The sequence below is a fragment of the Galeopterus variegatus genome, unplaced genomic scaffold (genome assembly GCF_000696425.1).
Source record: "Galeopterus variegatus unplaced genomic scaffold, G_variegatus-3.0.2 Scaffold2992, whole genome shotgun sequence".
Lineage (NCBI taxonomy): Eukaryota > Metazoa > Chordata > Mammalia > Dermoptera > Cynocephalidae > Galeopterus > Galeopterus variegatus.
Window position 1 is genome coordinate 16,704 of NW_007729103.1, and position 23,009 is coordinate 39,712.

Genomic DNA, 23,009 nt, shown 5'->3' on the forward strand with positions numbered 1-23,009 from the left:
GTTAACACCTTTCAGCGCTACTTCAGTGCATGTGCCACACACTTCACTCCTCTCCTTCCCTCAGCATCACTACCATGGTAGATGATGATTAATACTAAGACTAATTCTAAGATTCATGGAAAAGCCATGTGATGAACTGGGTCTTCTAACTCAAAACAGTCTTCCCTGCCCACCCTGACTCCCCAATTTATAACAAAATTAGGTGGGGAAGTGATTTCCCCATGCTCTCACAATTCATGTAGCAGAGCTCAAATCTGAAACCAGGTCATCTCAGAGGTAGCCCAGCACTGGTACCATCACTCCTAGAACTGACTCTTAACTCTGGGCCAATAGTAAGGTGCCCAGAGGCTACTGGACTGACCCAAACTCGGTCCTCTAATGGCACCACACTCACTGCATGGACAATCTATTTACATCAGCACATGAGAGAGAACATCTGGTGATAATAAACATAAATCCAGACTTCCACTTCCAGTCATGAAGGATTAACAGGGACTGGATTTAGCCTTCTCCTGTAAACAGAAAACTGGACAAAATATATGAACAACTCTTTTCAGACACTGAAAACGATAAATGCAGAACTGTCATTCCTGGGAGAAAGAAAACGAACAAGGTGAGACCTTCTCTCACCCTGGCTTTCTGCCTAAGTTCCAAGTAGAACGTGAAGTCCTCAAAGGGTTAAGGAGGCAGTCAGGAGGGCAGGTCAGCTGAGGTGGCTGGAGGCTGTGGGCAGAGCTCTGCAGAGGAGGGAGCTCTAGAACAGCTTATATGTCAACAGAGGAGATAAAATGAAAATAACCTAATTAAATCAAAAAATGCAGAAAAAGAGGAAAAAAAATCCCCAAAAGCAAATAGGATAAATAGAAAACAAATTCCTATTTGGACAAAATAAAAACCTATTTTAAATATGAAGACACAGATTATGTCAAAAGTAAAAGGATGGAAAAGATACACTATGCACGCTATATCATGAAAGTTGGAGTGGTTATATAAATATCAAAGTAGATTTCAAAACAATGAGTACTAACAGGGACAAAGAGGGACATTTCATAATGATAACACAGTCACTTCATCAAGAAGGTTAAACAATCCGAAATGTATACAGAAATTCAAATTACACAAAACAAAAACCTATAACTGAAAGGAGAAAAGATAAATGCAGTCAGTAAGTGACAGAATAAGTAGAGAGAAAAGTTAAGTCTACAGAAGACTTCAACACCACTATCCACCACTTCGACTTCACTGACCACTCTACTTACAGCAGAACACACACACTTTTTCCAAGTACATGGGCGATGTTCACCCAAACAGACCGTATGATGAGCCATAAAATAAATATCAACATATTTTATAAGGGTTAGAATCAAACAGGATATGTTCTATGATCGCAACAGAATTAAACCAGAAATCAACAACAGGAAAATTTTGGGGGAAAATCCTTAATATCTGGAAATTAAATTACTACTTACTAACTCATATAGGTCAAAGGAAACAAATCACAAAAACTGAACGAAAATAAAAACAACATATCAGAATGTGTGGGATGCAGCTGAAAATAGTGCTTAGATGGAGATTTATAACTTTAAATGCTTATTTTAGAAAAGAGGGTCCAAAATCAATTAATCGAACTACTTCTTGAAGAAGCTAGAAAAAAAGCAAATCAAACCAAAAGAAAGTGAGGAAATAATAAAAAGAAAAAATCAGTGAAACAAAATAGAGAAAAATCAATGAAACCAAAAGCTGGCTTCTGAATAGATCCACACAACTGATAAACTTCTAGCTAGAATGATTAAGGAAAAAAAGGGAAAAGACACAAATTACCAATATCAGAAATGAAAGGGGGGACATCTTGATTCTATAATATAAACACTAAAAGAATAAGGAAATATTAACCACTTTATGTCAATATACTTGATAAGATTAAATGTATAAATTACACAAATTATAAAAGGAGAGACATGAAGAATTAGAAAACGTATATAGCTCCATATCTAGAAAGAAACTGAATTCATAAATAATTTTCTGCAAAGAAAATTAAAGGCCTATGAGCCTTCACTAGGGAATTAAAGATTTAATCAAGGAACACTCCTATACAAAGTCTTTAAGAAAACAGGAGGGAGCACTTCCCAGTTCATTTTATGAGGCCTGGCAAAAACATTAAAGAAAACTCCAGACAAATATTCTTAACGAACATAAAAATATTTAATGAAAATAAAAATCTTGGCTGGCCAATGAGCTCAGTTGGGTAGAGCGTGGTACTGACAACAGAAGGTCCAGGGTTCAATCCCTGTACCAATCAACTGTCTCTCCCCCCAAACCCTCCAAAAAATCTTTGATAAAAAATAGAAACCCCAAGTGGGGTTTATCCTAGGAATGCAAGGTTGGTGTACATTGAAAAATCAATTTATTTCACCATATTAACCGAATTAAGGAGAAATATGAAATGATTACCTCAACAGACACAGGGAAAGCATTTGACAAAATTCAATACCCATTCATGCCCCCCCAAACCCTCCAAAAAATCTTTGATAAAAAATAGAAACCCCAAGTGGGGTTTATCCTAGGAATGTAAGGTTGGTGTACATTGAAAAATCAATTTATTTCACCATATTAACCGAATTAAGGAGAAAAATGAAATGATTACCTCAACAGACACAGGGAAAGCATTTGACAAAATTCAATACCCATTCATGACAAAAACTCTCAGCAAACAGGGACAGAGGAGAACTTCCTCAACTCGCTCTATGAAAAAGCTACAGTTATCATCTGGAACAAGGCAATGGTGTCTGTTCACCCATCAACATTGTTCTGAAGATCCTGGTCAGTACAGTGAAGCAAAAAAAAGAAAAAAAGGCAGAAAAACTACTGAGATGTAACATGACTGTATATGTGGAAATCCTAAGAAATATACAAAAAAGCTACTAGACTACCGAGTTTAAGCAAGGTCACAAGATACAAGGTCTTGACACAAAAATCAACTGTATTTCTAGAGACTGGCAATAAACAATTGGAAAATGAAATTGACAAAAAAATACTATTTACAACAGATTAAACATGCACAAGTCTTGTAAACTGAAAATTTAAAAACTGCTGAGAGAAATTTAAGAAGACCTTACTTAATAAAAATTGTAATATGTCCATGAATGAGAAGACTCAGTAACTATTCAGATGTCGATTCTCACAAATTAATTTATACATTCAATAAAACCCCATTCAAAATCCCAAAGGGCTGTTGTTTCTAGAAATTGACAAGCTAATTCTAATATAGAATAGAACCTATATAGAGAAATGTAAAGAACCTAGAGTAGGCAAGCAATTATTAAAAACAACAACAAAGTTGGAAAACTCACATCACCTGATTTTATGATTGATTACAAAGCTACAGGAAGCAAAATGGCATGATAACGGCATAAGGACAGATACACATACAGATGGGTGGAGTAGACAGAGAATCAAGAATCAGACCCACACATATAGGGTCAACTGATTTTTGATAAACGTGCCAAGGTAATTCCATGAGGAAAGGTTAGCAACCTGTTCAGGGTCACAGAATTAGTAAGGACTGGAGACAGACTTCACATCCCAGTGGATGGGCTCCTGACTCAGTTTCCTTCACCCTCGTGTCTATCTCAGTATAGAGGAGTGACCATGCCAGAGAGGACCCTGACATGGTCCTTTTGGCCCTGAGCCAGGGACCTTCCCTTGGTTCCCTCTCATCCTTTCCGCACCAACGTCAAGTCTAGTCACTACTCCCATTTCATGGAGGAGAAAGCTGGACTGGAGTCACCTGGGGTTTATGGGGCTGACTGGAATTTCCCCACAGCTGCTGTGTGAAGAATAGCCGAAGTGACAGGTGATGAATAACAAAAGTGATGTAAAATCAATTGGAAACAGAAAGAGGGTTCTGGAAATTGTATAAGCCATACACCAAGCTTTTCCCTTGGATGCAGGAAGGAAAGAGCTGAAAGGAATGAAGTTCTTTCAAAAACCTGAGTCCCTTAAGTCCAAAAAAGGTGTGAGGACCCCACATCTCTCACTTCAGAAAGAGGAAGAACCTAGCTGGTTTTCAGTGGTGACTCAAAAGATACTCGAGAAAAGACTAACTTGGAAAAGGGCTTATAGTTAGTGTGGGAAAGGTTCGTCTCCTCGGCATTTTAGATGGCTGAAGAATGGGTCCCAAGTTTGAGGCTTCTAAGGCCTAAAGTTGGCAGGGGCCTTGATCCTCAGCCTGGTTAGGAGTGTGAGCTCTTTTGTCAGGCCACCAGTGTGAGGGTACTACCACTGACTAGCTGGGTGACCTGTGTGAGATGTATAACTTCTTTTTGCCTCAGTTTTCTCATCAGTAAAAGGTGGATGGCAAGGACCTCCTGAAGTTCAATATATATAATATAAGATGCCTGTAACCCCCAACAGACTGAGCCTATCCCTAGCACCCCAGGAAACCAACAAGCAGAGGAGCAACCCTAGGAGCCTGGCAGGGAAATCTAAGTTAGGGGTTGGCAAACTACAGTCCACGGGCCAAATCCAGCCTGCCATCTATCTCTGTAAATAAAATTTTTTTGGAATACAGCCATGCTCATTCATTTACAGATTGTCGGTGGCTGCTTTTGCACTAACGGCGGAGTTAAGTAGTAGCAACAGAGACCGTATGGTCCACAAAGACTTAAATATTTACTATACATACCTTTACAGAAAAAGTTTGCCAACCCCTGACCTAAACTATGAATGAGAGAGTATACTTCTAAGGGAAGCCTGTAGTACAGAAAATGGTAAAGAACCCTGTAAGGAAAGCCATCATCTCAAATTTTTTAAAATTCAAGGATTTCGCTGTGATCTTTCCCTTCAGTCCCAACAAACTTACGTTATCCAGGTCCTTCCGCAGGGCAATCTTGCTGGTCACCAGCTCATGGGCTAAGTCATCATTTTCCTGTTCTAACCTCATGTTTGCTTCTTGTAGACGCCTGTTCTCCCTCTGAAAGGCAGAGAAAGAAACCAGTTACAGACACGTAAAAATCAGATGGAAATGATAATTTCTTAGGGCTAGACCTCGAAACAAATTTCTGAGTCCTATGGAAATAATAAGAAATGTGGCCGGTCCTGATGTGTTGTCTTATCAACAATTTCTTATTTTCTATCTCTGTAAAGAAATACTTAAGTGATTCAAGTGACCTTGTCAAGCAGCTACTTCTTATTAAGTGTGATGAAAGGCCACTAAACTGTAACAAATGAGGTAGCAGGTTTGAAACAAAACAGATCTTGCTTTCTCATTTGCAAACTCAAACTGAAACTTGAACCTAGAAACAGTGGAACTGAATCTTAAAACAGATTCAATAAAGTTAGTTACAGGCAAAATTATATGAAATAAAAGACTGAAAGCACCTCACATCATCTAGGCATAAGCAAACGAACCTCAAATCGCTCAATCGGGTCTTCTTGTTGGGCCTGCTGTTCCCTCATGGTGTGATATTCTTTTTCATATTTTTTCAACTTCTTCTGACTAATCTGTAGGATAAACCAGAGCACAAATTAACAAGTATCAGGAAGTGGTGGGTGCTTCAGTGTCTGCACTGAAGACCAAGCCTTCTGTTGACCTTGGCAAGCCTAATCATTACAGAAGTGGTGTTTCCTGTTTGGGGAGGAAAACCAAAGTGAGGTATAATAAGCTCAGGACCCAAAATTCTTACACAGTGACCACTGTGTCCAGGGTTCTGTTTGGGATATTTGGTTCCTAAGATTTTTACTGACAGTGTTCAAGTGAACACCTTACAGATGGTCCCTCCTACCTGAGTTCTGGGTCCTATTTGTTCCTAATAATAACAATAATAAGCCACCATTTTATTCAGCACATAGCAGCACTGCTGCTAAATGCTTTAAATCCGTGACCTCACAACACCTCTACAAAGTACGCTATTATCATCCTCGTTTTAGGCAAGTTAACTGAAGTATAAGGAGGTTACATAACTTGACCAAGATCTCAATAAAGGACTGACAGATCTGGGATTTGAGCCCAGGCAGTTGGACTCCATTCAGAGTCCAGGCTACTAGCCTACCAATTCTCTATCCCATTTCCTTTCTACTAAATCCTTCTGTGCTGCTTTCAAATAGGCACAATTCTCTCCAACCTTAAAAACCGAGCTCTGCTGACCACTCCACTTAGATGCCTTTTGCCCCCAAAGTATTGTCATCTTTCTCTCAAGCCTTTTCTTACCAACCACTGCAAACTGCAGACCTGTATCTTTCACCTCCACTGCTTTATGCCCTCTCCCTCCTCAGTCTCTCTAAATTAGGCATCTGCTCTGACTGCTCTATAGAAAGCACCGTCTTGAAGGTCACCAGTGGTTTCTTTTCCACTCTATTCAGTGAGTCCTACCGCTCTCCAACTAGACTTCAATGCTTTAACATGACCGATATGCTCCTCTTTCTTCTGGGAAGTCTTTTCTCTCTTTGTTCTCTTGCCTCTACTTCTACCTCACAGGTTTCTCCCTCTTTAGTGGCTGGCCCCTTCTCTTCAATCGAAACCATAACCAAAGGCATACCTTCAAGATGCAACTGTCTTTTGCTTGATTCCTTCTTCTAAATTGCTAACCCATTCCCTAAATGAGTTTATAAATTACATTTTTTAAAATTATGATATAACAAATAGAAAAGTGATAAAAACAGATGTGTGCAATTTAAAGAATGATCATAAAGCTAATGCTTATCCCTTCGCAAAGCTTCAATAGCCAGCACTTACTGCTATCTCCCTATTAGCCCCCAGGTCCAGGTAACTAGGACTCTCCGTGCTAGTCTGATCCAACTTCCTTGTTTCAAAGATGAAGAAACTGAGACCTGGAAAGGGGAAGGGACAGGCCCATGTTTGCATGTGTTGGTGTCTGTGTCTCCAATTCCCTGCTGTTATTCCCTTCTCATCTTACTTGAGATACCTAGTGCTCCTCTTCCATGACTCTGTGGATACCTCCCCTAGTTGGGATGGGGACAGATCTGCCTCAGTTGGAGCTCTATTCCTGGAGTTTGGCTGCTGCCCAAAGGTAGGCAGTCAGGAAGACAACACTGTGCCTGGCTGCATTAAACATGTGGGCGAGGCCACAAGCTGGACAGTGACATCTTTAAACCCCGATTTTCTGTGGTTTAAGGCCAATGTCAGGGTAAACTTTTAATGTGTATATAAGTGATTCACAAAGAAAGTACCTAAATAAAATGTCTGTGTGATCAGTAACTTTATAAAAAAATCCTAACAGATCAATAGTAGAGGAAGAGAAAATAAATAAGGCTTGTGGGCAGCAAACACTTCCTCCCAGTGCTCTCTGCAGTCTGGGTAAATGAGAAGGGAGGGCAGTGGGTGTGAGGCTCTCCCTAGAACTTTATTAAAAAAAAAAAAAGAATCGAAACCAAATCACATAAAAACATTTTCACAAATCTTTGGGCTTCTTCAACTTTTCATTCTTACGCTGGAGTAAGGAAGAATGTCAATTCCTACATATATGTATAAAAACATAATATGAAGATTAATTACGAAATAATTTCTTCTATAGTTCTTTATTCCTTATTATAACTGCCTCATTATCACAGAAAAAGGGTTGATTTTCCCTCAGCATTATCACCACAGTTAACGTATGATAAATACCCAATGAATGCTAGAACCTTTACACAAGCCATCTCATTTGGTTCCTACATTTTCCTGATAGGATATGGACATTTCTTGTTGCTTTTCCCATATTTTCCAAATTTTCTGCATTGAGCATCAATTATTTTTATAATTAAGAAAAATGTAAAAATCCTGTGTAAAAATAATTCTCATAATCATTCTGGGCTTCCCTAAGACAGAGCTTTGTATCTCTAGATGACGGTCTCCCCACTTGCTTCTGAATTAGTCGTCGGGGTCACCTCTCAGGACTGGAGCCACACAGAGCTCTACCATCTTCTGCAGAGCTTGCTGGTCCACAGATCTGACTTCTTTTCTAGCTCAGTCTCTTCCCATCCTTCAGCCTCACTTGTTCTCAGTCTCCCCTTCCCCTCTTCCTCCCTTAAATGCCCCACCTCCCACTCCCACCACAAACACAAAATCACCACCACAGCTTCTCCTGGATTCAGAGGTGATGCTGACTTTGGAGTGTGGGTGGCTGCATATCAGAGCCAACTAGGTCAGGCTGCCTCTGAGAAACAGACCCCATGAAAAAGACTGATGCCTGATACCTGAATGGGAAACGGGGAGGGCCCGGGGCAGAAGCAGCAATTCAAGCCTCCTCACGAGGCTGCACCCAGGAAAGAGACCAGCACCTCTCAGCCAGCCTGTCACGTTATCAACATCTTCTCCAGGCCCAAACTCTCTCACTGTCATTGTCCCCTGCCCATGCCCATAGGGAATGTCCCCAAATGCTTACTAAATTAATGAGAAAGGACCCTTTCTTCCCTGCACTGACCATTCTCCTGAATGGAAATGGCAACCAACGTGGACAAACGATGCAAGCCTGTTCCTTCCGCCTCGTCAACCCCATACCTGGCTCACTACTACTCACCTTCCCACTTCTTTAGTGAACCCTCCCCTCACACCCCCTGTCCCATCAGGCCATGTCTGTTATACATTCTCACCACATCGAGTCAGTCCCTCCACGGCACCTATCCAAGTTCACGATTACTTAGGGGCTTACTTCACTGTCTGACTTCCCACTACGAAACAGGCACATGTGTTTTGCTTCCTACCGTATCTCCAGGGCCTGGCTTAATGCTTGGAATGTAACTGGGACTCAATCAGATACTGAACAAATCAAAGCTGAAGGCCTTCCTTTTAACCTAATAAGGATGCAGGACAGGCATTTATTTATCCAGTAGTTCAGTACTACTATGTTCAGTGTTCTTCGCTGGGCACTAATGATACTAAGATGTATAAAGATTCCAATATGCAAACTCCATGAGGGCAAGTACTCCTGCTCATGGTGAAATTCCTAATGCCTGTCACATAGTAAGCATGAAGATACTTAATACAGAGACACAGTTCCCGCTCATAAAAGTCTAAAATTCATTTTGTCTCTTTCACTTATAAAAATAACATTTTAATTGAATTCAGGAAGCAGAGGAAGCTATGGATTCAGCCTCTGAGCTCTGAATCACACCCACTGTTAGCTGACTCATCACAAGGATTTGGAAATCACAGCTTCACACACACAGAGGTATTTTTGCCCTCCAAGATTAAATCTAAAATTCAGTCCTCGTTCTGTTTAAATGTACTTTCAGGGGGAAAAGAATCCTAAGAAATTCCTGTGATAAGGCTGGGTATGTAATTTAGATAAAACCAATTTTGTGCCCTACTGCAGTTAACACAGTGGTTCTTAACACTCTTGAGGGACAGCACCACTTTCAAAGTCTCCTGAGAGCCACGGTTCCTCCCCGATAAAAGAACAGAGAAGCCAACTTCCCCTCTCTCTCCTCACAACAGAACTTTCTACATACCATTTCAGAGGGCTCATGGGCCCCCTGCAGCCCATCTGTGGCCCCAAGTTAAGAAACCTTGAATTAGAAAGAAGATGGAGACTTGGTACATGCCAATTTGATAAAAACACGAATTCAGTCCCAAACACCTCTACTTTGGTCAGTCACTTGTCATTAATCTGTCACGGAAACTGGATAATGTGCTCCCTTAAAATATATGCTACTTGCCTGGGAAAGCTGGTCTCTGACCAGCCTCTCAGACAGACAGTGATGCCAAGGCCCATACAGATGGAGAAACAGTGAGAGGGGCTGCTAAGATGGGCAGATATGAGGAGGTACAACCTACCAACTAGAAGCTTGGGGTCGGCAGGGGGAAAGAACAAGACTCAAGTCCTGGCTCTGCCAATGACTTACTGCGTGACTCAGAGCAAGGTGCCTAATCTCTTTAAACCTTAGCTTCCTCATCTGTAAAAATCCTAACAGTTCTTTTGAGGACTATTGTTATGAGAATCATATGATATAAAATGTATATAAAGTACTCCAAAGAATACTTAGCATAGAGTGAGGTCTTTTCAATAAACAGTAGCTACTATTGGTGGTGGTGGTGGTAGTGATATTATCTGGCATCCTGTCCTAAATCAAGAGACAGAGCTATCCTCTGAACATGTGCTGCAAACAATGAGCCGTTTAAACAAAGTCTATTTAACACAGAAAAATATGAAATAGGCTGCCCTTTGGAAGAGGAGTTTGGCTTAAGAAAGTGTTACAAAGGTCAGAATCCCTGCTGAGCTGGAGTCATAGGGAGTTCAGTGAAGGCAGGAGGTTGAATTTTAGCAGCTCTGCACGGTGCGATTGAAGCATGTTATGTGGGTGACTGGGTGGGCAATGGGTGGTAAGAAGAGGTCTGGTATATTAAGGAGATCCTGACTCCAAAGTCCTCTTTGCTCTGTGTGGTAGATTAACAGGAAGCTAGATAAATCTGACCCAAGTCCATCTTCCTGTTTAAGAATGCTTGGGGCAGGGACTGTGCTTTTCAGTGACTGATCAAAAGAACCTGAAATTTACATAAGACTTTCAAGATAACAAGATGCCCCCATATCTACTATTTTATTTAATCCTCAAAACAACTTTCTGAGATGGGTAGGGCAGGGATTTACTGATGAGGAGTTGATACCTTGATAGGTAAAGCAACTTGTCTAAAGCCAAGGACCCAGTGTACATCCTGGGTGATTCTCGTTTCTTATTTATCTCTGTAGCATGCTTAGAACTGAACACAGTTCTTGGCACATAAGAAAATTTATAAATGTTTGTTGACTTGAGCTGACTCAAGTGAAGTACTCTGGATGCCTGGGGCAGAGGAGGTCAAACAGGGCAGGCCAAAGAGCACTGGTGTCTGAGGGATGCGAGCAGCAGCTACTTTAAAGGCATCATCTTATTTGTCTCTCACTACAGTTCTGCTGTTTTAACCTACCCTGGGTCACATAGCAGAAGCAGAGACAGGATAACAACCAAGGTCTGTAGGACTCCACGGCCTGGACTCTTAACCACTTGAAATAAATATTTTAATTTCTAAGTCTTTTTATTTAATTTGTTCAAATAGTTCATACTCAAACTCCTTCAAAGATCAGTAAATAGAATTAGTATTCTGTTTCTACCATCAGAGTAGTTTTCTAAAATGCAAGAAAAAAATTAGCAGCAGAGGACCTGAACAGATAAGGACCAAGAGAGGCCAGCTTATTAAAATAACAAGGTAGTGCCCACTGCTAGCCTTGTAACAACTGGCAAATTTTAGGGTTCATTACAGAGAAAGAGAGTAGCCACTCAGAAGTTTCCTCATAAAATCCAATTCTAAAAGGTAGAAACAAGCAAAGAAATAAAAGTATAATCTGGTCTAGTTATAAGGAAAGCTGAATTTAGCTACAGTGTATAGAGAGTAAATTTTGACTGAGATACAGAATGAGTGACCCATCATTACAGGACCAACGTCACCACAAAGGGACCAATATATAAGTGGCTCTTGTCCCATTCATTCAATCCTTCATTTATAGTAAAGCACAATGACTAAACACATTGACTTGAGAGTCTGAAACTCCTGGGATCTAATCCCAACTCCTTCACCTACTAATTTTACACCCTTTAAAAAATTTACTTCAATTCTCTCTTTTTTTTTTTTTTTTTTCCTTTTTTGTCTTTTTTACTGACCAGTAATGGGATCGCAACCCTCAGTGTCATGCCCGTACTGGGGACCGGCAACGGGATTGCAACCCTCAGTGTTACGCCCGCACCGCGCTCAACCAGTGAGCGGGAACTGGTCTCCACATGGGATCTGAACCCTCGGCGGGAGCCGGTCTCCACGTGGGATCTGAACCCTCGGCGGGAGCGCCTCCGTGCTTTCAAGCGGCACACTCGAATTCTCTAAGCCTCAGTACACACATCTCTAAAATAAGCTCATATGGCCACAATGAGGATTAATTCACTATGTGAGGAAGAGTCTGTGAATACACCAAGAAACAAGACTGATGAAGTTACTCCCTCATAGAGCTTCTATATCCTAACACATACTAACTGTAGAAATAACCTGAATAGAGAATGAAGTTACTAGTGTTGCTTTTAGTTCACAAATAAAAATATCCCCCAAGGAGAAATATCCCTGAATACCAAATGGTTTTTTACTTCTCCAAGTAGCAAATGGTTAAGATTACATTAATTTGAAGATAGTGCTATTTGTTTTTTGTAACAATACCTTTTCTGACAAGTAGTTTGAAGTTTGACACATTCACTTTATGTTTGAAATAACAAATTCCAATGAAGCAATGCTTCAGAAATTCCACTCCACCTTAGGCTGGATTCTATAGCCAAATGGTCAGGTCTAAGAAATTCACTGAGCTATCTCTTACAGTCAGTTCCTGTTCCTTCTAAACTAGACTCCATGTCTGGCTTATTCTCAACAACTCCTATATAGCCATAACGAAAGAGTTCCCCTCCCATATTACTTGAATCAAAAATTTAAAAGACCTAGGAATTAATTTTTTTTCAATTACCCCTCTCTAAAGACTATACATGGCACAATTATGAGTATGAAAGGGTTGTGGAGCTCCTAGAACCACTCATGATCTCCTGGAATAATCTATTTAGAGTGGAATTCTTTCTAGATCTTATATCAGAAGAGGAAATAATTTTTCTATCTCAGGTCACTGACCCATAGAAGGGGAGAAATTCAATGGACAGCTAAATGAGTTTGATATATGTTGTTATATTTTAGGTTAAGAACAGGGGATCTAAACTCCTCATGAAATAGTTGGTCTGAGTGCAGTGGTGTTTACAACTAATTAATCACAACCAATCAGATTTCTTTGTTCCTTCTCCACTACCACTTCTTTACTTGACTAACCTTAAAAGAAAAAAATAAATAAAATATTTCAGTCCCATAATAAGCTCACTTTATGGAGAAAGAGGAAGGGGAGAAGTAAAAGGCCTAGAAAAAGACAAAAGTGGAGAGAGAGAAGTAAGGACAGAGAAAGATTTATAGAGAAAAGGAAGACCCATGGGCACAGAGAAGAATATAGACCTTTTTGAGCAACACACCCATCTTGTGGCCATTTCAGATATTGCCACACCAAATTTAATTCTTGCCCTTTCGCAATGAGAAGAGGCAGTGGAGTGCAGTGGAAAGTGCCATCGGAAAGCCTGAGTTCCACCAGGGTTCCTGTCACCATCCAGCCAGTACCACTTGGGTACTTGATGGAGTTTGGATGTGTTGTCCCCTCTAAAACTCATGTGGAAATTTGATCCCCAATGTGGCAGTGTTAGAAACTGATTGAGACATGGGGGCGGATCCCTCATGAATGGATTAATGCTCTCCCTGGGGGAGGGGGGATTGATGATGAGTTCTCGCTCTATTAGTTCCCACGAGAGCTCGTTGCTTAAAAAGACCCTGGCACCTTCTCTCTCTCTCTTGCTTCCTCTCGCCATGTGATCTCCTTGTACCCACTGGCTGCCTGCTGCTTTCCACCATGAGTAGAAGCAGCCTGAGGCCCATGCCAGATGCAGCTGTCCCAGAATCATAAGCCAAATAAACCTCTCTTCTTTATAAATTACCCAGTCTCAGGTAGTTCTGTTATAGCAACACAAGACGGACTAAAACAGTAAGTCACGTGATCTCTATGAGTCTCAGTTTCCACACTTGATTTGCCCTACATACCTGACAGGATACTGTGAGGAAGAAATAAGATGCTTATAAGAACTAATTCCAGAAATTATAACAACAATATCATAATGTTAAAACACAGTGACAACAAAAGTAGCTATTTGTTTCCTAGACTAGCACATAAGGCAAAGTATTCCTAATTCCTACCTTAATCAGGACACACAACTGAGCAAACCAAGCCACAATTTAAAATAATTAAAACATAAACTGGGCCGGCCCGGTGGTGCACTGCTACAGTGCGCCGCTTGGGAGCGCGGCGGCGCTCCCGCCGAGGGTTCGGATCCCACATACAGACCGGTTCCCGCTCACTGGCTGAGCGAGGTGCGGGCGCGACACTGAGGGTTGCGATCCCATTGCCGGTCCCGGTCCGGTACAGGCGCGACACTGAGGGTTGCGATCCGTTGCCGGACAGGAAAAAAAAAAAACAAAAAAACCATAATGGAATGGGATTTCAGTGAGTTGCAGTCAAAGTTTCCTTTGTAAATTCTATACCAAAGAGTTCAAAAGCTAGTTTCCAAACCATTCACATATCATAAACCCCCTTTTCCATGTCAAAAGGGGACTCCAAAACCACAAATCCTCATGTGCACTCCCTGTGTTGACTGAGGCACATCTACTTCTTGCAGGCCACAGAATGGAGGGCTCATGATGCACTTTGCAAGGATTTTTCTTAATTTTGAATTGGAAAATTATCACTGAATTATCACTTTGCCAGTAACTGGCTCAACTATTGTCTATATTGCCCTTGATATTTGTTGGTATAAAGTATAGCTACCAGAGGGCAACTAATCATCACTAACCAAACTGTACTCTCACCTTTTAGCAGAAAGAATCCCTACTTTCATGTCCTGGTGAATCTGCAGGCATTCCATGTTGTGAGTCGATTTCAAGAAAAATTACTATTTCACCTGAAATCATGTGCAAATAGGAGCAATCATCCAAAGTGTGCCAACACATGCAAAATTCTCTAGGACTAGAAGGTATTACATATATAGCACAAAATATATGTACCGTGGAGACGTACTGAAGGCAGCCTTGTCAGTCTTAACTCATTGAAAGCACAGGCAAGAAAAAAAGACATTAGACACCTTCCATCTGGACTATGGAAATAAAGGATCCACGTACTATTAAAGTGTTTCAGGCTCATGAAAATCCAAAAGGTAAAACCTCCAGCTGGAAGCTATTTGTAAGCTTTGCCCAAATCCACGTTAATTCTTCTTTGTAAAATCCTTAGTAGTGGGCCGGCCCGGTGGCGCACTGGATAAGTGCGCCGCTTGGGAAGCGCGGTGGCGCTCCCGCCCGAGGGTTCGGATCCCACATGCAGACCGGTTCCCGCTCACTGGCTGAGCAAGGCGCGGGAGCAACGCCGAGGGTTGCAATCCCGTTGCCGGTCCCCGGTCCGGTACGGGGGCAACACTGAGGGTTGCGATCCGTTGCCGGACACGGAAAAAGACAAAAAAGACAAAAAAAAAAAAAAAAAAAAATCCTTAGTAGTAACTCAACAGCATATTTATTAATTCACTAATTCAACCAATATTTATATAAAGATCCTGTTCTTGGTGCTGAGGATTCAGCAGTAAACAAGAGATAAAGTCCCTCTGCTGCACAGCCTCCATTCCAGTGGAGGAAAACAAAATAGGGTAAGGAGATAAGGACTTAAAGCGTTGGGAGGAGCTGCTACTTTAGATACCACAATTAGAGAAGAGTTCTCTGATATTTGATCTGAAGACTGGACGAGGTGACAGTGAAGCTACACAGACATATAGAAGAACATCAAAGGCAGACAGACCAGCCAGTGCAAAAGCCTGAAGTGGTGAACATGCTCGCCATGTCTGAGAACAGCAAGGAGGCCGGGGTGTCTGAAGTAGAAAGAGCAAGAGGGGAAAGTAGTAGTAGATGAAATCTTGAGGGGTGTGGCAAGAACTCTTGAGTTTTACTGTGAGGTAAGAAGCCACTGGGGAAAAAAAAAGAAGTCACTAGAGAGTTTTAAGCAAGGGAGAGATGGGATTGGGAAAAGCCAGGAGGAGGCCACTGTGGAAACAGGAAATGATGATGAGAGAGTAGGGTGTTAGCGATGGAGGTGGCGATCAGAGTCAGGATGTATTTTGAGGACGGGCTTGGATGTGAAGTGTGAGAGGGAAAAGAGGCAGCATCCTCTGATGTGTTGAACCAGGATAAACTGGAAAGAGTGACACAAAGAATCTCAGAACTCACTTGGTTCTATGTTCTGTGCAAACCCATTCTTTTTGAAAATATTACTGGAAAGTGTGTGTTTGATGTCTGCTTGAAAACCAGAGAGGAAATAATTATAGTAGTAGTCATCATTTCTTAAACCCTTACTAATTACCAGGCACTATGTTAAGCACTGTACATATGATACTGTAGTTAATCCTCACACATAAAAGCACTTAACCACAGTGTCTGGCACATGATAAACTATCATTAAATGTTATAAACGTTAGCCATAATACCTGGGAACCATGTAACATCTTATTTATTTATTTATTTTCTGGGTGGCTGATTGGTATGGGGATCCAAACCCTTGAACTTGGTGTTATAACACCACAATCTAATCAACTGAGAAACCGACCAGCCCCTGAAACATTTTCATTTGAATGGAAATTTCAATGATTATTTTTATTTCTAGAAGTTCTATTTCCTTTTTTTTTTTTCAAATCCCCATTCATTTTATGATTTCTATTGTTTCTCAGGCTAACTGGTAGAGGTGTTGTATTTCCCCTGTAACAGACAGGACAGCCATTCCAAGGTCCAAGCTTTATGCGGACATCTCAGTACAGTTGTCTTCTAAAGGCCCAAAGTCATATCTACTATGTCTGTGCAATCATTAAAACCCTAATACTACACATGGTTCCATACTCCTCTGGCATGCTGTCATATCAGTTTACATACACTAGATTTGAGCTACTTTGTTTCAGGCACCCGCACTTTTCTCCTTTTTAGTTCATGTTCATACAGGTATTTAAACATTTCAGGGGTTTTATTTAGACTTTGTGTATTGAAAGAAAAAGAGTAGCCTGTTAGCTCAGTCTGACACACACCCAGAACCAGAAGTCTAGTATTATTTTACAGATGAGGATAGTAAGCCGTAAGTAGGAAGAGTAACTCTGAATTTACATCTCTCTGATTCCAGGTCCCAGCTCTATTTTGTATATAGTGAAGTTTATCGCCCACCACATCTTCATCTGCCTTGACACCCTGATCCTAGTTATACTCTCTGGAAACATAGCAAGTAAATATGAGAGTCTTTTATGTACCCTGTAAGAATCTGAATACAGCTATTTATTCTGATCCCCCTACTTGGCTCCACCCCCAATTTCTGATCTAAACTCCTTCAATTATTTTTCTCCTTTAAAAATACTTTACTGTAACACGAGCACAAGGAGATCCTATATCATTTTACCTTAAAAGAAATCATAAATGCCATTTGAAGTTCTAAAGTTGAGTGGGTTTTCCTCGTGTATTGTTAGTTTCATTTTAGGGAATTTCTGACCATAACAACAAATGTTGAATGTTAAAAGACAGCACAGTAGAAATCATGAAACCTGAGTTCTGCTGGATATATAACAAAGGAATGGAAATCATCATGTCGAAGGAATACCTGCATTCCCATGTTTATCAAAGCCCTATTTACAACAGCTAAGAGTTGGAACCAACCTAAATATCTGTCGACAGACAGCTGGATAAGGAAAATGTGGTATATATACACAATGGAATTCTACTCAGCCATAAAAAGGAATGAAATTCTTCCATCTGCAGCAACACGGATGAACTTAGAAAAAATTATGCTAAGTGAAATAAGCCAGGAACAGAAGGAGAAACACTGCATGTCCTCACTCATAAGTGGGAGCTAAACAAAAAATAAACAAATAAACAAACAACATGATACAACAATCACAATAATTTGTTGAACTTTCAAAAGGAGAGAATGAAACTAAGGCTACCAGAGGTGGGAAAGGGGAAGGGAGGGTGGATTAGCAAGAAATTGGTAAAGGGTCACAAAAAATGATATTGTATAATGATAAAAATAGAATTATCCTGATTTGAGGATCACATATTGCACACAAGTATTGATATTCAAGGCTGTACCCCACAGATATGTACAATTACGTTTTAATTAAAAATAAACAAAATAAAAAAACTAAAAAAAAAGGAAACATCATTACTATTATTTACATATTATAAATGTTAACAGATCAAGAACAGTGAGATATTAACAAAGGAATCTTAATTGATGCAAAAATTATATTACCTTCATGTTGCAAGCTAATTCCATTAGTTTTTTTGCATTTTCTTCTGAGCGATATCTCTTAGGAAGCTGAACCCTGAAGAACTTCAAGGCACCTTCAAAGTCTGTCAATAGCAGGTCATCTTTGGAAGTCTTGAAAAAAGTAAGAAAATACAACCACGTGTCAAAAAAATGTTTGCTATGAAGTTGCACAAAAAGCGTTTTAAAATCCCAACACTTTTATAATCCCCAGAAGAAATTTTTAGCCTTTGTCAGAGCCACCTGCACATGTTCACTGTCAAGGACAATGCTAGATAGAGCTTAGTGACTGCTTAGAATGAGACTAAGACCAATATATTCTATGTGCTGAACAGGGAATGCCAGATAACTCAGTTTACAAATAAATATGTACCTTTAATAATCCAAGGGCGACATTAAAAATAACACTTATTCCCTGAAAGAGAGAAGACAAAAAGAACATTTTCAGTGTTTATATATGTTTTACACTGTTTGTCCTTAGAATACCCCACCTTTTTAGAGAAAGTGTAAAAACTTAAGTAAGGAAGTAGATTACCTTGGAATTATCTTGTAAAATAAAAATTATAAGACCATCACCAATAAGTCACTTAAAGTAGACTCAATTTCCCATTTTCCTGAGAGCAGAGCTTTTCTAGCCCTATTCTTACATTCTACAAGAAAGAATGCTTTTCTAAAGTATTCCATGCTTCTAAACCAAAATGTTAGGGTTATAAAATTGTGATGTGATTCCTTAATTTTGTGCTGACCCAATCCAAACACAGCAGTCACTGTCCAGGAACTGAAACCACTCAAGACTGCCTCGAACCTGCCTTCTTTCATCTAAACATTCTGAGAATTGAGGGGCAAAGGACAAATGAGGGGCAGCACTAACATCTGTTGATCAAGGTAAACTGTTTAAGTTTCTGAGTCTCAGTTTCCATAACTAATATTTTCCTAAGGGTTTTCTGAGATAATTAGTTGCAAAATTTATGTAAATTACTTACCATGACACCTGGTCCTTAGTAACTACTTAAAAGAGAGTTGTTTATAATAGTGAAACACTAAACACAACTTAAAGATTTGAGATTACAAATTGGTTGTGTGAATTATGGTACATCCAAACAATGGGTTATTTAGGAGCAAGAAAGAATGATGTGTGATAATGTTTATTTCTTATAATGCTTCTTACGATATTCCAAGCTGTGTGATAGGTACAAATTCTTTATGGATTTTAGTATAACTTGAATATGGCATAATTAAACAAAAAGAAGGCTTGTATACATCTGTATGTTCAAGTATATGAAATGAAAAAGAGAATACATGAAACAGTATATATAGCATAATAATAATTCAAAATACACACTGTAATATATTTTATCTAATATACCATATGGAAAAATATAATATTCCAAATAGAAATTATACACACACATACATGAACACAAAAAAAGGCTGAAAGAATATATACCAAAATGTTAAAAGTAGTTAACCACTAGACAGTGAGATGAGAAGTAGTTTAAATTCTTTTTGGTTATACTTTCTACAATTTCTATATATTATTTTTATAATTAGTTATTTTTTCTTAAGCATACATACACACACTAACACACACACACCAACACCCCAAAACTAAGTCATGGCAAGGACCATTATTCACTCTAATATCTATTTTCTCTTTAGTAATAAACCTCCAATTTTTAGCAAATTCCCACCCAACTTTAAAAAAAAACAGAACTAAGTTCTGGCCAATAAGTGGATATGCTGGGTGGAATGTTCAGGAAGTCCCTTTTGAAAAGAAGGATGCATCCTCTTCTGGCCCCTAATCCTCCCGGCTTACTACAGATACGATGGCTGGCACTCTACTCCACTGTAAGGAGAAGAGCCATATGCTAGGGGAGGCAGGCTACTGCCAACCTTCTGACTTCTTTTACATGACAGAGAAATAAACCCCTATTTTATTTAGTCACTGTTACTTTGGATTCCTTCACTAAATGCAACTAAACCTAATACTACCTAATACAAATGTCTAACATGTCTTTTCTTGGCAGAGTGCTTTTAAAAAATGTGATCAATAGCTTTAGCCCAAGGAAGAGTCAGTTAAGCCTGGATTCCCCAGCACTGAGATAAAATAATTGAGAAGGACAAATTCTGTTCTGACAGAGTTGACACAGGAAGTACACGCAAACACAAGCCAAAATGCTGTGGCCTCTGATACATACCTCACATAAAAGCAGGTCGATGATATGGAAGACCATGTAGAGAGGGAATTTTGCAGTGAAAAGTGTAAGAAACCACTGGGAGGCATACATGTGTGCTTCAAGGCTTATATCCAGGAAGTGGTTGTACAGGTCAGGAATGTATTCCTGAAAGAGTAAACTAATTAGTTCTGGGCACATATGCATCCATCCAACTCCCACTCAGGAAGCTCATAAATCTGTCAGGAATAGGCCAAAAAAGTCACATACTTGTGTTTTTCTAAAAATCTCCAAAGAGCTCAGAAGAACACTGATCATCTGGTATTAAGCTGGCCCTTGGCTCTCTTTTCCAGACTGCAAATTAGTTCTAAAGAAAGAGGAATCCCCAAAATGGTGACAAGTATTTGGAAAGCCGGTTTTTCTTTCCAAGTTATGAAACGTTGGGAAAGTCTGTTTCACTTTTGTTATAAGAATCTGAACCACTACAACTTCAGGGCCTTGATGAATACTTCTCAACTAAGTTTGCTATGGTAAAGTCATCTGATCTTTTGGGTGTTTATCAGCTCACATCCACCAGGTTCACACTTTGTTAATCTTGGCATCACCATCACATAGTGAGAAATGATAAAAATAAAACCCGCTATTAACCTGGCACCATTTCATCAATCTAGTTCTCCCTACTCCTACGCTCTTTTTGTCAAACGCAAGCTGGCTTCTCTTTTTACCTGCATGAGGCGCTCCAACTGGTAAAATTTGCAATGCAAATCTTCAAAGTTTTGCTTGAAAAGTTCCCTGAGACCATAGTCAAACATGATCTTGACCAGAACACTGAATGCCTGTTCTTCAGGCATCTGTAACAGATAGGCAATGGGGGAGGGAAAGTCACAAAACATATACGAAAGTTTTCTCAGTATATTAAATTTGTCTTTCTATTGTCTTACCAGGAAATTTATTGGTATGCATAAACTCAGGTCTAACATGTTTTATAACATTCATCCACTCAGCCAAAAAATATTTAACGATGTCTACTATGTCAGTACTGTTCCTGTCCTCAAAGAGTCTCACATACAACTAGTATATAATAACTGCAATATGAATTAGGTAGGAAGATCAGTGAGAACACAAGAGAAGACCCGTGTCTGACTGAGGGAGTCAGGAATAGGCTTTGAAGGAAGGATGCGATTTGAGCTGAGTAGGAATAGGCTGACATACAGTGTAGGTATCATCTTTCCCAAATCATGTAACTTTTGCTTAATAATTTTACCTCCCTTAGCTGCTATTTCATTCTAGTAAAATTGTTTTTCTTCCTCATGGTTGTTAAAAACATAGCTTGTTATAGAAGAACTTTACACATTCTAAGACTTGCAGTAATGCTTAAAGTACTAGACTAATACTTTCAGTAAAGCTAAAAGTACTACAAAAACTCTACTTCACTTCTTACTTAAAAATTCTACCCATTTATGATAGTACCTACATCTTCCATAGCTTTATGGAAAAATATTTCCCAAAGAATCTGTAAAGATGCCTAGTTTTCAAAACAGAAAAAAGTACTGGAACTCTTATTTAAGGCTTGATGCGACCGTAGCAAGCCTTCGAAAAAGTGAAGAAGGGGGGAAGGCTTCTGTGGAACAAGATGATGGAGACAGGCTGAGCACAGAAATCACTGAGAATAATGCAGAGCTAAAGAGCAAATCAGATTAAGTTATAAATGAGAAAAGCATAGAAAGTAAGTGTAACTGGGGCAAAAGACCAGATCTTTTGTGTCTTAGTCATGGAAGGCAACTTCATTTTCCCACATGCAAGGGAGGTGTGGCCTGACCTACCATGGAGTTTCTGACGCTAGGTAACCTGTCTCCCCTCACTCTGAGACAAACATTTACCTTAACACAATGGCAAGCAGCACACAGTTCAAAACAAGACATCGAGATTTGATCATCAAATTCATTTTCAAGGGGTTGTGATACTTAAATGGGACAAATGTCCTTGGACTGAAGTTGAGAACAAAGATAAACCACATAGGCTTGTGAGACTTTGTCATAGCTTTATCATATTCTTACATGATTACCAATACCAAAGAGCTAGTTTCATAGCTAAGAACCTTCTCCAGGGCTCTCGCTATCTGGTCCTTTTTTCCTCTTTTTTCCTGACTCTCATCATTCAGGATGCTCCGGTCATGCTGCTCTTCTTTCAGTTCTTTCCATACGTCAAGTGTTTCAGGGCTTCTATATTGTACTTTTCCCTTTCCCAGTAATGCTCCAGTCTCTACTTTCTTGCTTTTAAAATGATTTTATTACTTTCATAAACAAATGAAACAGAAAAGTACAAAAGAGGATAATACCCCTTTTCACTTTTCAGGGTATATCTTAAAGGTTACCTCTGCAGAGAATCCTTTAACCTAAGTAAGACTCCCTTGTTATAATCTTGCATCAAACTTTTCATTATACCTTCATAGCACCACTGAAATTAATAATAATATATTTGTGTGATTACATGCTTAAAGCTAATTGGATTCACTAGCTCTGTACCCACGAGGATTGGGACCACGTCCACTTTACTCAGTTCTGATCTCCAACACAGTATGGATCATAGTAGGTACTCAAAAATTCTGAGGACTGTGTATCAGACATTAATGAATCAATGTAGAATTTCTTGGATGTGATCATGGCATTATGGTTATGTTGCAGAATTCCCTTGTCCTTAGAAAGCATGTGGTCAAGTACGTAACAGTGAAGTATCATGATGTTTACTACTTAGTTTCAAAAAAATAATTTCAAAAATCTTTCGCAGTAGAAAATATGTGTGTGTGTATGTGTAGAAAAGAGAAGAGAGATGCAGAGAGAGACAGAGAAAAAGCACTGTGGAAAAGTATTAATTGGTTAATTAGGTGAAGAGTGTTCACCTTAACATTTTTTCAACC

General features: G+C 39.6%; 1 protein-coding gene across 3 annotated transcripts in view; it reads right to left on the minus strand.

Moving 5' to 3' along the window:
• The window catches only part of RABGAP1 (RAB GTPase activating protein 1), a 146,523-nt gene that overhangs the window by 8,644 nt on the left and 114,870 nt on the right, over positions 1-23,009 (minus strand). For all 3 annotated transcript variants that reach the window (XM_008583665.1, XM_008583666.1, XM_008583667.1), the window contains 6 exons: positions 20,818-20,943; positions 20,117-20,260; positions 18,292-18,333; positions 17,904-18,032; positions 5,410-5,502; positions 4,862-4,972 (listed from right to left, as the gene is read on the minus strand). In XM_008583665.1, coding sequence (XP_008581887.1) covers positions 4,862-4,972; positions 5,410-5,502; positions 17,904-18,032; positions 18,292-18,333; positions 20,117-20,260; positions 20,818-20,943 — 645 coding nt within the window. The remainder of the gene's footprint in view (positions 1-4,861; positions 4,973-5,409; positions 5,503-17,903; positions 18,033-18,291; positions 18,334-20,116; positions 20,261-20,817; positions 20,944-23,009) is intronic.